General features: G+C 51.7%; 1 protein-coding gene across 2 annotated transcripts; it reads right to left on the reverse strand.

Moving 5' to 3' along the window:
- Positions 1-124: 124 nt before the first annotated feature.
- On the reverse strand, positions 125-7,923 carry EIF3D (eukaryotic translation initiation factor 3 subunit D). Of its 2 annotated transcripts, none has more exons than XM_054184020.1 (15): positions 7,774-7,923; positions 7,289-7,422; positions 6,926-6,971; positions 6,388-6,524; positions 6,192-6,277; positions 5,622-5,694; positions 5,370-5,482; positions 5,018-5,150; positions 4,258-4,405; positions 3,884-4,014; positions 3,344-3,429; positions 2,988-3,117; positions 2,359-2,501; positions 1,278-1,558; positions 125-273 (listed from the first exon to the last, which is right to left on the reverse strand). In XM_054184020.1, the coding sequence occupies exons 2-15, from the start codon at positions 7,409-7,411 to the stop codon at positions 260-262; spliced, it is 1,644 nt and encodes a 547-aa protein (XP_054039995.1). In that variant the 5' UTR covers positions 7,412-7,422; positions 7,774-7,923; the 3' UTR covers positions 125-259. The 2 variants fall into 2 exon arrangements, with proteins under 2 accessions (XP_054039995.1, XP_054039994.1); XM_054184019.1 differs by having other exon boundaries at positions 5,370-5,485.
- Between the last annotated feature and the right edge of the window lie 8,790 nt (positions 7,924-16,713).

The following is a 16,713-nucleotide window of genomic DNA, read 5'->3' on the forward strand; positions in this document are numbered from 1 at the left end:
CCAGCACGCGCGCACTACGTGGCCGGCGGGAGGCGGAGCCCTTAAAGGGGCAGGGCCTGAATTATCTCACACCGGCTCCAGCACCCTCTCCCCCCTCCCCAACAGGCACACAGCACGCAGCGTCACTGAACAAGTCACTTTATTCCGCTTTCTCCCCCCACCAATGCGACGTATCCGTAGCAAGGCCCGTCCCAGAGGCACCACCACCGCCCCCGTCCCCCCCGCGCCGGTCAGAGGGGTAGGTGCTGCTCCACGGGGCTCAGCTCTCCTCCTCTGGAAGAGAAGAGAAATGGGAATGATGTGAATGTTTCCGGGAAAAGAAAAACACCCCCCCCCCCCCCCCCCCCCCAAAAAAAAACCCCAAAACCCACTGTGTCATAGGTAACGCTGCAGAGAGGAGGAAACACAAGGCCCAGAGGTCAGGGCTGTTGGCCCCCACCGTCCCCCCAACCCGCCCAGGCAGCTGGAATTACATAATTCACATTCCTGAGCAAATTACACAGCGACCTAAAACTTCCATAATAAAAACCAGAGCGGCGAGGCCAAGGTTACAGCCCAAGAAAACACCAAACAAAAAGCTGGAAGATATTTTTCGTGTCACAGAATCGCGCGTCCCAGGTGAAGCGCTCCCCGTCCCAGGCAGAGCAGGCGCAGGTCACACGCCAGGACTCGGAGCAGCAGCTGCCACTGGGGCAGCACTGGTTCCCCAGAGCGACCCCCCAGCCATCGCTCAACAGCAGCGTGGGCTTTACGAAACCCTCCACGGAGTCACCTCAGCCAGGCCAGGTCACCACGGACTTTAAATGTGTCATCTTACAGTTGTTCCCATTTCTAAACCTGCAGTACAAAACCATCCCAGCACCAACAGAAACCACTACCCACCATCCCAAGATCCTGCTGCTGTTGAACAAAGGGCTCCTTGGACAAGCCCCGCTTTCCAACTGTGTGCTTTGGACCCGGGCCCTCTCCTCCAACCCTGCTGAAATCAGTCCTTGCTCAGGAGGACAGAGGCACAACATCTGCATTCCCAACTCTCCGCTATTTTTGCTTCCAACTAAGTCACTCTCAGTGTCAACTGAGACACTTCCCAGCACCATTCTCACCTTTTCCGACGCCAAGTCCCATCCTCGGGACCACACATTCTCCAGCCTCGCTCCTCTCTCGTCACTGCACTAGTCACATCTCACACTTTAGATCTGGTCTGTACCATAGGTCACCACTTCTCATCCCAACCAGCAGATCACTTCAAAGCATAGATCACTAAGTATGCTACAAACCTTCCTCTTCCTCTTCTTCCTCCTCATCCTCCTCATCTTCATCAGAGCTGAAGGTGCCGTCGGGCAAGCTGTAGATCCGGATCACCTGCTTGTTGGGGTCCTTGAGGATGAGGTACTTCCCCTCATCCAGCTTCATGCAGATGTCGATGACGCACCGCAGGATGCCCCAGGCGTTCTCTATGCTCAGGTTGATCTGGCTGGCAAACTCATTCGGCTTGAACTGCTGCGTGCCCAGGATCACGTGGCGGGCAGAGTCCTTCACGTGGTAACGGGATACGTACCTAGGGGGGCCAAGAAGAAACCAGGGGGGCATCAGGAGATAAAGCCCAACCAGCAGAAGAACAACACCAAGAAAAGCACTGTCATCAGTTTGGTTTTGTTTCCTGGGCTGAAAAATCCCAATACTCCTCCACTGATAGCTAAGAGGATCTCCTGGCTATGAGGTGTCAATCAGTAACATATCACTACCCCAGATCAGATGGAATCGTAATAAAAGAGAGTGAAGAATTAGTCCTGCAGGAAAAAATTAAGCAACAGCATGATTAGTAAGGAGTTTGGACTTAACAGATGCATGTCTCATAACTGAGGACAGAATCTAGGATTGCAGAACCAGCAGAACCCAGTTAGCAAACATCTCTTGTTCATTATCTACAGCACAGGCTCAGCCGATTTTAAGCCAACAGTTCAAAAAGCACTGTAGCAATACCTCTCCTCAACGCCATTTCCCAGTAACAGGGCACTGAGGATCTCAATCAAAATCCTGACAGGCAGCACAGCCACTGCATTTATTTCCCTTGTTGGCAATCTCAGCAAACAGGCCAAAAGCCACGGAGGCCACCTGCCCATCACATGCGCGAGGTCTCACAAGGTCAGTCACAGCAGGGGACCAATCAGCCGGATGCTGAGGGGAAGCAGCTTAGACTGAGGCTGGTGCACTCACCGCAAGCTTTCCCCTCTTCGCCACTCAATATATGGGGTGATTTTTTGATTATTCATTGTACGAATTGTTCCCTTTGACATACCTGGGTAAAATCACGGAAAACGCACCTCAAAGATGTTTGGCATGAAAAGCTCATCTTACCCGAGTTTAAGATACTCTGATCCAGCCAGCAGCGCGCAACATGTCCAGCGGGCTAATTTGTAGCTGTTGTTTTTCAGCTCTGTGGCAATCACAGCTCCTCTCTGAGAGTCGAGCTTCTGGCGCCAGTCAACTCCGTTGCAATACTGAGAGGAGAATCAAAACTAGGGTCAACCTAACACACCAGCACCAGTCATCTCTTCAGTCATCTCGACATCGTGTAGGGAAGTTTCTTCCATCTACCTTACGATACCATAGGAAGGAATGCTAACAGCAACTGACAGGGAAAGCACTTGCACTGGGAAGGAAGAAAAGCAAATAGCAGAGACTGGCCAGTATTTGTGGCACTGGTTAGGAAGGGAAGTTTGCAAGGCAAGTGTTCATAAAGGAAGCATGAGAACAGATTGGCTACTGTGCCAAACACCCGGGGACAAAAGGGTTCAAACCAGCTACCTCGCATCTGGGGGAGGATCGCATCAGCACTGCTTGTCCACCAAAGTTATGGGCCTTTGGTGGAACGTAACCACCCAGGGGACACCGCCAGATGTTTGTCCCATCTTGCCTGCTGTACCTGGCGTGTCAGGCAGCAGTGAAGCAGTTAGAGCTAGCTTTGGGATCTCGTTCTTCCTCACCCTGGAATCCCACTCGTTCAGTGTTTTGATGTTGATGAAAGACACTTCTCCATTTGCTCCTGTCATCACTCCATCATGTTCACAGCGGACAATGAGATCTATATCATCTCCCAGCTTCCACCTTCGGTATCTGCCAACAAACAATCCAACTGGTTATTTCTGACCCTTGTTTCTCTTCCAGATTCACACAGGCACTCAACAAAACCCTTTCCTCCTCTATCCGTTCACTGTGAGGACATCCAGGAATCCCTCTCATTGTAAAAGCTTCTATCAGTAACACTCCTCACTCATTCTGCCTCCGTATCGCACTGACATCCTACCCCCTTGCCAAACCTGGGTATCAGAGATCAACATACCTGTATGCAACAGAGGCTACTTCATTTTTATCCATGTCATCCTCCACAAAGGGGTTTGGGTTGGGAAACTTGTATTTCTCCTTTCCCTGCAGAAGAAAACAGAAGGGCATGTTAGGAAAAAAAAGACACCTGAGGGAGCTCTCCCCTACTGGGAGAGTATAAATTCTCTTATAGTAAGAGTAGTCAAAAACGCTGAAATATTAAGACAGCTGATTGAGAAGCCTCATCTTCACATTAGTCACTTCATTGTAAGCAGTACTTCTACTGGCACTTCAGCTTCACTAAGTGTACTCAGAAGCCCGCCTGCTTCACCGGTGGGAGCGGGATTTCTTCTTTGTGGAATAAAGGTGAAAATCTTTCTACAACAAAGTCACACTGCTCACCAGAAGTAATTGCACCTCTTTTAAAACTGAAAGAGCATCAGCGTGACGTACCTCTGTCAACTAAAATGCTTGTGCTGTATTAAAGCAGCCTTAACGAAGTCTCTTCCTGAGACTCTCTGAAACACAGACCTTACTACCACGCACTGCTCAACCTTACCATCCTCAGACACTGCTGGGAGAAGTTATGATTGATGTAGGTAGCTTCCATGGCAAGGTTGCGTGGAGAATTAAAAGAGTTGCCCTCTTCCTGTGGTGGTTCGTTGGCTGTTTCACTCACTGTCAGGAGGTCTAGGAAGAAAACCAGACAGAAGTGGTTATACTCAGGGGAGTAACTACATCAGATTCAATGAGTCTCTCACCCCACATTGAAGCAGATCAATATTGAAGTTACCCCCACAGCTAGCACAGTAATTAGCTTGTCCCAGGTGTCTCAGACTGGACAAGAAGACAGAATAAACTCAAAAAAAGCCATAAAGAAAACTAGACTTTCTAGCTACCACAACAGCAATTTCTTTCAGTCCTTTTACTCACCAAAATCGGAATTGTCTCTCTTGTCAAAGAAAAGTTTGGATCCAACTCTCTGGACAATGATGTCCCAGGAATAGACAGAGCGAGTGCAGCTCATCAGCGTGGCCAGGATGGCATCTGTGGCAAACACATTCCCTTGGGTCTTTGCCAGCTACGGATACAAGAGGAGGAGAAAACTGTTTCAGCAGCAACGAGAATCAACACCCCTTCGGTTCCCCAGCCAAGAGCAGAAGCTTTAGCAAACCCAATCACGAATTTCGTTCTCCCATGCCAAGGAAGGTAGACAGGTAGGTACATCACTGACTGCTAGACCTACCCAGCAATCCAGGCCCACCCTCACCCAAACAAGGAAGAAGTAAGAAAACTATTACAAAATGTGAATTCTGTTGGGAAAAGGCATGGCTCCTTATTGCTGATGGGATCAGAGAGAGAAATCACCAAGCCCTCCTCATCTCCAAACGCAGAAACCTCAAGAACCAGGTCTCTGACATGAAAGTTTCTTTCCCAACACAGCTCAAGTACTGGCCAGCTTGCCTTTGCAGAATTACAGCTTTTCCTTGGCCAGGATTCCTAGTTTTGCAGGAATCTAGCTCTGCCTTGAACCGAAGAAAAATAACGACACCAGCTAATACTTCTTTTCCTTTGCAAGCTTAGGGACCTGAATTTTTCTGTCCTTAACTTTGATCTGATGGTGGCAGCACATCTCTAACAACAGCATGCACCGAGAAACACACTACTGGGTTTTACAAACCAGCAAACATACCTTTCGGATAACTGGGTCATCAGTAGTAGTGACGGTATGGAAGATGCGCTTAATGCTCCTCAGCAGCTTCTCATTCCTTGTTGTAATGCGGTCGAAGGCTTTGTCATAGTATTCTAGGGCTCCACAGCACTCTCTGCAGAGGTAAGAGAACCATCTTGGTACTCCCACTACAGATACCATCACCCATGGACGGCACAGGACTAAGGGGGCAGTTGGGTGTTCTCCATTACCTCCCCCTGCTTTGGGTACCTCAATGAGAACACTGAGACCAGCCCAAGAGACCCTTACCCTCCCGCTTTCCAAAAATCCAGTCAGTTCAGGAAGCAAGTGTACAGGTGCTTTAGGAACTCACATGTCCTGCGGCTCCGACACCTCCAGGTAGCGCATCTTCATCAGCCGAGGGAAATCCATCTCTTCTTTCACCTCCCAGTCACTGCGAACTTCAACAGAGGAGTCACGAGGCTTCTGCTGCGCAGCCAGAGGTGGGATGGCCAGAGAGAGAAACAAAGACACAGCACATCAGGACTTGCGCAAGAGGAGCTGCCCTGTGAGCGCAGCCAGAGAAACCAAACCATGGCAGGGGGCAGAAAGCTTGTTAGTTTACCTGTGATTTTTGGTCCCATTTCTGCCTCACTCCAAACTGCTTCTGAAACTTCTTTTGTAGGCGCAAACGATCTCTAAAATGACAAACAGGAGAAAACCCATGAAGAGAAGTTCTCGACTCCTACATGCCACAACCATTCCAACGCTTCCAAATTACAACCAGAGGAGCAAGGCTTTTAGGCACCAAGCCACTGAAACATTTGCTGAGCTGTCTGTTGATCAAGATGCCTGAGGCATTCAAAGCTCCATTCTTTACTCTGAGCAGCTCTTTAAATATTTTAATTTCTAAAGACTGCAATGAGGTTTTCAGAAGGGGTATCTCTGCTTTAATACATCATGCTTACTTTCTAAACGTGAGTCAAAAATGCTTCTAAATTCTTAGATAGCTGTTTGAAACCCATGCTTATGACTACCTATGTTCTGCTGATGTCACCAAACCTGAAATAACCTGAAATTCTTCTTTGCTGACTGTTCACTCTAGTGGGTTCTGTTACAGTAACTTAACAAATTTATCAACAGTATGTTCACACACTGCAGCCCAAGTACAGTAGGCTCCTATCTGTAGCCTCACCTCTCCTTCTGCTTGGCACTCTTTGGCAGCGTCTGCATGCTGAACTGCAGCATGTTCCGACGGTCCTTGTCTCTCCGAAGGTTCCTCTGCAGAAATGAAGGAAAGAAAAAAAAAAAAAAAAAAAGAACGCTTTAGTTGCAAAATAATTCTGTGCTGCTGAAGCTTTACTCTGAGCCTGTTTCTGAAGACACATTACCTGTGCAAATCGCATACGATTCCTCTGGTACGCCGTTTTCTGTGTTCGCGCTGTATCCACCAGCTGGAAGCTAGTCTCATCCTCCTCATGGAAATACGCATATTGACTTCCACCACCAAACTGCGATGAGTACTTGTCTGGAAATAAAACAAAGCACCTTGACACCAAGCTTCTACCAAAAAAACCCTAACATTTTGCCCCTTTCTCCCCCACGATTCCCTCTAACTGCCTTCACATAAGTCTGATGCAGAAAGTGGGACTCCGGCCTTCTTACACCAGCTTTTTGTTTCCCCCTCCAAGCCACCTTGAGAAGGCCCAGTCATGAGGCAGTACAAAAGTCAGGAGTAAGCCCTAAGGACAGGGAGAGCCCCATGGAGCTCTCCCAGGGGTGAGGCACGCTTCCTAATTTAAGGAGCTCTCTCTTGCTGAGGTGCGCAGGTAACCACCAGAATGGGTGTGAAACATGAAAGCAGGAATGATGATTGAAGAAAACTCTGTACGAAGTAAGCCACAGGAACAGCCACCAGACAACACGTACTTGTATATCTTTTATCCTGATACGTGGCTCCCGTCCAGTCAGCCACCTAAAGACAAGCATAAACAGTCAAAATAAGCGAGTATCAACCTGATGGTTCGCCCCACCTCTGACTTTATATGCAGGACCCCAAGCAGCAGAAGCAAACACTGCTGTATGCTCCAGAACTAATCCTTTCAACCCCCACCTGCGCTTGCCAGCCCTTAGAATTGTTCACAACTGTGTTAAGTGTTAGGAGTGGGTGTCAGAAGACCAGCCACGGTAGTAAGAAGCGAAAACGGGCTGCAGCATGCAGAGGTGGGATGCCAGAAGGAACACAGGGCTCGTTCAGCAGCGGCCCAATGCACCATGGCACAACTGAGGTACCTTTCCCAGGCGGTCTCCTTTACTGAAGGGCTGGTAGGGCATGTCCCTGAACTGCTCGGGCACGGCACAGGGGCCCCAGCCGGAAGGGTTGTCCTGGATCACGGGTGTCACAAACTTCGCCATTTTTTAAACTTCTAGAAGGGAGAAAAATAAAATAAAACACTCAAACCCTCAGCTGCCGCACGGTGAGCCCCGCCGGGGGCTGGGGCACCGGGGCCCGCGGCCCTGACCCCGGCATAGGCCAAGGCGCGGCGACAACGTGAAGGGAGGGCGGGGAGGCCGCCTCCGCCAGCCGGGTCCGCACGGAGGGGAGCGTCTGGGGTGAGGTGAGGGGGCGCAGGGGAGAGGGAGGGTCCCGGTGGCCGCCGGGAGGGGCGGGGACCCGGCCCCCACCGGAACCGGCGGCAGCGCCGGGGCGGGGCCGGGAGTCCCGGCGCCGGCGGGACAGGGGGCCGGCCCCGGGGCAGACCCGACACCCCCCTCACCTGGGCGGCCCCGTCACGGCCCCGATGGCGGCGGATGCGGCGGCGGCGGCGGCGGCGGGCGAGGGAAGAGACCACGCGCAGGCCCGGCCCGCCCTTTCCGCGTCAGCGCCGCGCGACGGCCAGTGTCGTAAAATTTTTAAAAAAAAAAAAAAAAAAAGCAAAGTTGCGGAGCGCGGCTGCCGTAAAGCGCCCCGCCTTCCCGGGTACGCGGTACGTCCTGGCCATAGAGAGGCAGGAGGGCCGAGCTAGAAAGGTCGCGGTGGACGCGAGCGCCCCCTGTGGCACGGTCCGCCAGTGTCCCGCCGGGAGGCGGGGAGCGGACGGGGTGGGACGGGGCAGGACGTTATGTCCGTGGCTCGTCCTCTGGCCGCGGCATCCCGGAGGCAGCCGGGGTTTCCTTTCGTGGCCGAGGGCGTTGGATCCGCCTGTGTCCGCTGCTGCGGGGCCGCGGCCCGGCGGGGTGGGCGGCGGGGGCCCGCCACGGTGCGGCCTCCCGTGTGGCCTGTGTCCGGGCTGAGTGGGCCGCTCCCCCGCCTTGCTTGTGCCTTCCGTCGTGACGGTGTCATTTGCCGAAAGCTTGCCTCCCACTTAATTACCGCTTAATAACAAGAGCGTGTAGGAGTGGGAAGAGAGTGACATTAATGATAGTAAATTTGCCATGTTGATTAAAAAGCTTGGGTTCGGCTTTTAAATAGAAAAGCCGGGGGTGACACATGACAAAACCGTTCGGTTTGCAGCCGGCTGTCACAAAGAGGAAGAAAACGTTGTTTCCTGCGGCTGCGGAAAGCACGGCAGCTCACACAAACAGCGGCGAGGTGTCAGAAACATCTCCAGTGGTAATGAGGATTAAACTCCCTGGAAACGTGGAACTTCTCATAGCAGAAGTACTTAAGCCTGTGGTAGGCAAATGCCTGTTGGGAATGGGCTTGTTGTAATTGACTTGCCTGATAGCAGCGGGATGGGAGAGGTTGTCTCACAAAATTCCTCCTGTTTTTCCTCTACTCTGATGAAAATAACTTGGGCTTCAGAACCACGCAATGGACTACCCAATCTCAAGAATACATTTTTACTTTCTTTTTTCTTTGGTAGAACTTGAATTCAAATTACCTGGCCTAAAATCGCGTACTGGAAGACTACTGATCCTCAGCTTAGTCGAATGAAGACTTAATTTAGACTTAGCTAGTAGTCAAATGAAGACTACTAGTGTGCAGACGCCCGTGTGTTTGTGCCGGGTTGTTTTACAGACATGAGGTGGAGTTACTGTAAAGTTTCATAGGTAAATTTCTGTTTTCACAGATAAAAATGGAGATAGAAGTTAAGAGATTTATGACTTTGATAGAGAACAGATTTACAGGGCTATTGGCAAGACCTGTAAGCCCTGTAAAGCTACATGTCATGGCAGGAAACACTTAATCCTGTGCCTGTTAATTTTCTCACACACGCAGCCTATTGAAATAAAAACGTATTCCAAACCATACAATGGTTGTATAGAAAAGCAGGGACTTTTCAGGTTGTATGATCATTCAGCCGATTTCATGTTTTAGAGGTTGTTATGAAACACTCAACTTTCAGAGGTAAAGATGTGCGAAGAATGGTAATTGCAGTTGCCCTTGCTGTGTTCACAATGTGGTGTTCAAGGGCTTGCATTGTCCCTGCTGGCTTTCCTTGACCTGCTGGAGGTCTAACTTCCACCCAGGGCTGTAAGTTCGGATTCAGCCCTACAGCCTCTCTAGGAGACCATGGACCAGTCATTTAATGCAGTATGTGCCTGAGATCCCTGTCTCTGTAATTGGGATAGTATTTCTTCTCAGGGATTGAGGGCAAAAAATCATTAAATCTCAGATGTTTACATGCCAGAGTGATTGAAATTTTCTCTACCCTAAAAAGAACAGGATCCAGTTTGCAGATCTCTTCAGCTCGCAGGCTAAAAACTAACTCTTCAGAGAATTTTACTGGGTTTCTTCTACCTAAGAAGAGTCTCGATCAATATTTTCCAGGCAGAGAGGTGTGCATTTTCTCCTTTATTTACCACTTGAGAAAGAACCAAAGCCGCAGCAGTCTCTGTTTTGCCAAGACACCCTGCCATTAATCAGAAGTGGGATTATTAAAGCACTTTTCCCCGCTAGCGAAAAAATCCACTTATAGAAATACGGTTTATAAAATACAATTTGTAACTGTCTCACCTAAACAGCCTTTTTGGAGACAAACATCATTAGTGCTGGAACTGCCTCACCAGTCGCTGGCGGTGGCTCAGTGTGATCTCAGCTCCCTCCGCAGCACCCGTCCCTCACCCTCCCCAGCCAGGACGATGGGCTGAACGGGCTTAGAGGAATCATAGAATGATTTGGGTTGGAAGGGACCTTAAAGATCATCTAGTTCCAACCCCCCTGCTTTGGGCAGGGATGCCTCCCACTAGACCAGGTTGCTCAAAGCCCCATCCAGCCTGGCCTTGAACACCTCCAGGGATGGGGCATCCACAACTTCCCTGGGCAACCTGTTCCAGTGTCTCACCACCCTCACAGTGAAAAATTTCTTCCTGATGTCTGATCTAAATCTACCCTCTTCCAGATTGAAGCCATTACCCCTTGTCCTATCACTACATGCCCTTGTAAAAAGTCTCTCTCCAGATTTCTTGTAGGCCCCCTTCAGATACTGGAAAGCTGCTATAAGATCTCCCCGGAGCCTTCTCTTCTCCAGTCTGAACAACCCCAACTCTCTCAGCCTGTCCTCACAGGAGAGATGCTCCAGCCCTATAATCATCTTTGTGGCCCTCCTCTGGACCCACTCCAACAGCTCCATGTCCTTCTTATGTTGGGAACCCCAGAATTGGACGCAGTACCCAAGATGGGGTCTCATGAGAGCAGAGTAGAGGGAGAGAATCACCTCCCTCACCCTGCTGGCCACGCTTCTTTTGATGCAGCCCAGGATGCAGTTGGCTTTCTGGGCTGTGAGCACACATTGATGGCTCATGTTGAGCTTCTCATCCCCCAACATCTCCAAGTCCTTGTCCTCAGGGTTGCTTTCAATCCATTCTATGCCCAGTCTGTATTTGTGCATGAGATTACCCCGACCCATCTGCAGGACCTTGCACAGGCCCACATCTCAAGCCTGTCCAGGTCCCTCTGGATGGCATCCCTTCCTTCCAGCGTGTTGACCGTGCCACACAGCTTGGTGTTGTCGACAAACTTGCTGAGGGTGCACTCGATCCTAACACCCATGTCTCCAACAAAAATGTTAAATAGTACTGGTTCTGGTACCGACCCTTGAGGAGCACCACTCGTCACTGCTCGCCACTTGGACATTGAGCCATTGCTTGGATATCGAGCTGTTGGAACTGACTGCTTAAGGAGATGGTGATAAAAAGAGCAAGAAATTCTGAAGAGAAAACTGGACTAAGGAATGAATAGAGAGAAGCAATGACAGAGACTGACAAACTGAAAGCCCTTCCTTTCCATGGCTTCCTCTTCGCACCTGAGCCTGCATGAGGTACTTAAAAGAGAATGTAATGCTGCCACTGTCTCCCAGAGATGACAGATCATGTGCAGTTTGGGCTTAGCCCATCAAACTATCTTTTCTGGGGACAGAGTTGGGTATAGGCATGGGTCAGAGGAGAGAGCGTGCATAGGGAGTTCCCTGTGCAGGGTAAATGCTCCTCTGGGCATGGACGTAACCTTCCAGGGAGGAAAGATTCCAAGAAAAAAATCCAGTCTTGAAGCGGGTGAGATTTGCTGCCACGTTTAGGTCAAATTTACCAGGAGAGGGGAGGCAGAGAGTCTGTCTCGCTTTCCGCTTCGCACCAGGCACTGCACCTCCTGCCTCCTGTGCCCTGCTGCGGCTGGGTCCCTGCAGTAGCCTGCGCCTCTCCTCCTCTCATGCTGACGCCGCACACCCGCTGCTGCAAACAGCCTCCAGCTTTCGTTAAAGGCAGGTGAGATACTTTGTTTCCTGGAAAAGTACTCAAAATACACTTACTTGCAATCATTCGATCCTTGATCCGTAATTTCAGTTCATCAGTTTAATTAATCACTTAATCAGTTAATAAGGGTAATCACTCTTCCCTGGAAGATGCTCATGAGAACAGCCAGGATAAATTACTCCCATCTGGTTTTCTGTTCTTGTCTCCCACTTCTCCGTTTTTGGCCTCTGTGCTGGTGTTAGCAGATCTGTAAAAGAGGGGCTCGTTCCAGCACCGTGGCTGTTCCAGTCCAAAACCTTCACCACCATCAGCCCCCACCGTGGCTCAGGGCTTGCTGGAGAGCTGTCAACAGCTGAGTTGTTGTTGAGTTGCTCTGTGTTGAGTGTGCACAGTGTGTGGCTCAGGCAGTGTCACCAAGGGTTTGCCAGGTTTAAATGGAGGAAGGCAAGTCCAAGCTCCCCACTCATCAGGGTCCTTTCCTAGAAAGATCATCAGATCACCCAGATCACCTCTGCCTTGACTGAAGATGCCTTGGAAAGCCTTAAGACAAGGGTTGCTTTCTAGCTTGTGTGACTACTTCCACTCAAAGAGGCAGCTGAGGATTGGAAGACTAATGTTCACATTAAAACACTATTTTCCAGTAGTTTCTTTTTCTCATTCTTAGAACAAATGCATCAAAAATAGCCAGTTGGGTTCTTTTTCCTCACTAAACAGCAAACACACCGTATGCCTGTGCCATATGCTTAGTCTCCACTGCCCTGCGCTTCTTGACAAACCCAGAAACCAAGGGAAATAGTCTTCAGCCTTAACACCTTCTCCCTGCAGAGAAGCCTGACGTTCACACACATATTCAGTGAGACTCTTCTTCCGAAGTCATTGTCATCATCTTCAAAGCAGCAAAGCTCACTGCTGGCTCCTGGGCTCCCTCTTTGCAACCAGTCTTGGCCGTATATGAACTGGCTCCTGCCACAGGCTGGTGTTCACAGGCTGGGAAGCCCTCCATCCTTCCCTGGCCTTCCTGTTCGCATTCCATCTTTCCTGTCGCACTTTTATCTGCCATCTCCGTCTGCTCTTCTCCCAGGCCAGATGCTTCTCTGCAACGTGTGGCCTCCTTTCCAGCACCTTCATCCCTCTCCTGGTACCCTGGAGGCTGGTTGCTCACCAGCTTTTTTGGGGAAATGTTTGATCAGATTTTCAGGAACTCTGGGAAAACAGCCATAAAGCAACTTTACCGTGCACGTGCTGTGAATCTGATTCTTAATTTGCTGCCTGTGCGATCTAGCGGGGCTGGGAGCAGGTGGCACCTGGCAGATTTGCTGTGTGTGTTCAGACCGGCCATGTCCGTACAGTAAGGTCCACGCAAGGAATGTGCTGAGTTTATGGTTCTGGGTAGCAGATAGTGCTTTCACTGCGAGGCTTTCTCCCTCTTCCTCCTCCTGCCGTGCTGAGCTCTACCCGTGGTGGCTGGGCCGGACCATCTCACCCTCAAGGACAGACAGAAACCTGGCAAGGGCAGGCTTCCCCTTCTTAAATCATGTTGCTTCTGTAGGCTGGGCTCAAAGCCTGGCCTTGCGTTGTTTGCTCCTTCTATGCTACCAGGAAAAGCCACAAAGTTATGATGCATGCAAAAACTGTCACTCTCTGAATTTGTGCTGTCCCTTGGCTGGCTTTGACTGTTTTTATCACCAGTGTCAGATCTCTCCCGAGGCTTCTGCAGCTTTGACCATCAGGGCCTGGACCACAGGTATCATCGAAGAGGCAGCGTGTATCATGCTCTGTCCTTGTCCTCGGCTGCTGAACACTGTCCTTTCCAGAGCTGTAGAAGGAGCCTGGGTCCGGCTGTCTCCCTGCAAAATGTCAGCAAGATTGCCTCCTTTGATCTGCACTCAGCGCTGGATTTTGTCCCAGCAGCCAACAGGCTAATTCCACAAGTTTATTCTACGAAGCTCAATTAGAGCAGCTGGCGCCGGCAGCGTCCCTGCTGGCTCTGAGCCTGCAGAAGGAGAAGAATGCTGGTGCAGTGGCTGGGGTATGAGCCTGGGAGTCCACAGGCTGAGCTGCAAATCCCCGCTCTGCGTCTCTCCTCCAGGCCACCCCAGTAAGCCTTCCCAGTGGGGAGCTTGGCACCTCCGTGACATGCAGGGAGGGACTGCATCACTGCCTCACTGGAGGAGAAATGTGTTTTAGATACAAGATATCATGGTGATGGGGGACTGTGCCAGCAGAAGCAGACGCAGGTCATGGCTGCTGCATCTGGGAAACACTGCGCGGACCCAGCCAGACCAATGGCGGAGAAAAGGATGGGGCCCTGGGTGACGTAGGGTGTGGGACACACCATGCCTTCTCGCCACTGAGTTAGCAGTTTGCCTTTCAGCTGTGGCAGCCTTGCTCTGTGCCCTCTAGAGCCCAAGTTATATTCAGCGCTGGCCTGAAAAGGATCCTGGTGTGTGTGAGCAGAGCTGAAGGTAACGTGGGCTTTTTTACAAGGGTCCTTGTCCAGCACAGAAGCTCCCACAGCTACTTCCTTCGAAATCAGCAGTGTTACAGTAACCTCCGTGAAAAATCAGAATCTTCTGGGGCTAACCACGCTCTTGCAAATGTTCCTGCCTGGCTGGTCCGTCCTCTGGAAAGTTACTGCTTATGCCAGCCAGGCAAAGAGGTCTAAGCAGGACATCAGGAGGCAGAAAGAGAGCTCAAGTGATTTCTGCTAGGAAACAGAGTCGAACCCTAGTCGCACAAGACCTAGTTACCAAGGCAGTAAGGAGTTGAATGCAGATGCTACCTATGCATAACATGCTGTTCCCTTCCCAGGGGCTCTCAGGAAAGTCCCCGCAAAAGAGAGCAGGGGCAAGGGACACACAGCAGCTCAGTGTGCCCACAGTTGCCATTCCCTTCCCTGCCCCTCAGTAAGTCAGAGACGGGGTTGGCCGACACGCTTGGATGGGGACAAATGTGCCTCTTGGGGTACAGGGAGTGCGGAGCCTCGGGGCTATTCCTTTCTCTCCTCTTGAGCAGATTTCAGCGCCATCTGCTCTCTTCTGTCTTTGGAGGAGTCAGCCGGGCGCTTTTGTCCCTTCTGGCAAAGCTGTGCTGCGTATGTCCCCCATCGGGCGTCAGGCACCCCGAGGCAGCCAGGAAGGATGCGCACTCTCAGCCTTGCTCCAGAAAGCTCCCACTGCAGCAGGCCAAGGTCTTTCTTTCTCTCCTTTTCCCTGTTCGCAGCCTGTCCCTCTGGATGAGGCACTTCCCAAGGTCGCAGCTGATTCCCAAGGTCAGGGCTGGGCTTTGCTGTGGCCTCTGCAGGAGGGGCTGGGAAGAGGCTGGGGCTGGGAAGGGACCCTCCCTGTGCTGCTCATTATCCAAAAGGGCCCATGAGCAACGCCACTTACTCAGGGGGGAGCAGCAGGGGCAGGAGGAGATGTGGGGCAGCCGTGGGGCTCCCTGACCTGGGAATTGCTCCGTAGGATTGCTCCTTTCTCTGCACGCATGAAATATTTCCCCTCCTAAACACTCCTGGATGATCCCTGGCCTGGCACCAGCTGGAGACCAGAGGAGCTGCAAAATTTAAGGGACAAGAGGTGGGGAGGGTTGCTGGTGGCCAGCTTCTTGCTGGGACATGCTGCCTCGAACCTCACGGCCACACCAAGCTGAGGGTAAGAGCTTTGTGTTTGCCCTCCTCTCCTAAAATCATGCCCCTGGGCTGGCTGGAGCCTGTCCCCAGTGGGAGAAAGCCGAAGCCCCATGTCCAGGTGAGTTACGTCGTCGTGTCCCCAACTGGAAGGAGAGGGGGGACAAGAAGAAGCAGGTATTGAGTAGTCTGGCAGACTGGAGGTGGTCCCTGGCCACCCCTGTGCACCAGTGGGACACTAGGTGAGGGTCCCACGGCTGCGTCTCCTGCGGGAGCTGTGCGGCTGCTCTGGCTTCCGCACGGTGCGGCTGTGAGACTCGGCTGCTGTGCCCAGCTCATCCCACGGGATGGCACTGCCTGCTCAGGAACGGGCAGCCAGGCCGGCGCTCCTGGCAGGCATAAATTCAGCAAATTAAACGGTGGTGGCAGATTCTGATTGACAGGTCCCTAGAGAGTAAAGTCCCTTGTTTTCTCCATCCCCAAGGGCATCAGGAGCAGCAGGAGGAGCAGCAGCAGAGAAAACCTTTTCCCAAGCCCAGCGCTTTGTCCTTGCAGATCTGTTTTTGGGACTCAGCCCATACCCGTATATCTTGACCCCTTTGCTGAAGCTGCCATTGCCAGGCCAGCCGGCTCCTTCGCTGCGGACTTTCCGCAATGTCAAGGGCTGACCACTGCGGAGGACACCTTGTCCAAGCCCTGGTTGCACACACAAGCAGTTGCACCCTTGTTGCTCCGTGCCCAGGGTGCAAGGCCAGGAGGTTTCAATAAAGGGCAAGCGAAATGAGGCCAGCAGGGTTTGGCGTCATTCACACGTTACTCCTCTCCGTGGTGTAAAACTGGCACAAATGACAACGCTCTGACAGAACGGTTCACGTCTGCCTTGGCTCTGCCGGAGCCAGGTCAAAGCTGGGATTTGCAGCCTGGGAAGATGAGGGCTGGGTGAGGCTGGTCTCCTGCCTCTGCTGCTGCACCCGTGGGAAGCATCATGGCCCAAAGGGGTCCTGGCTTCTCTGGCAGGGTCCTCACTGCAGCTCCATGCCTGGCAGGTCCTCAGCACCCCTCTACCATCTGGTGGTTGATGGCTTTAGGATGGAGTATCCATCATGGACACTGGGACATCACAGATGTTTGCCCCTACTCTTGTGGGCACAGATGCCTAGAAAAAGGTCTGGTTTAGGACCTGTCCCATGTCCCGGGGATAGGTCCCTGTCCTCTCTCCTGGGCTGGAGGGGAGTTTCTCCTCTCCATGGGGCATTTTGGCTGCACAGCTGCTCTTGAGCTCTGCGGAGCCAGCAAAATGTGGTGTGGGTGTGCTCAGTCTCGTTAGGACTTCTCGTAAATGCCCCACCTGGGTGAGGAGCAGCACACTGAACAGCAGCCCTCGTGGGGTCGAGCT

The sequence above is a fragment of the Rissa tridactyla genome, chromosome 1 (genome assembly GCF_028500815.1).
Source record: "Rissa tridactyla isolate bRisTri1 chromosome 1, bRisTri1.patW.cur.20221130, whole genome shotgun sequence".
Lineage (NCBI taxonomy): Eukaryota > Metazoa > Chordata > Aves > Charadriiformes > Laridae > Rissa > Rissa tridactyla.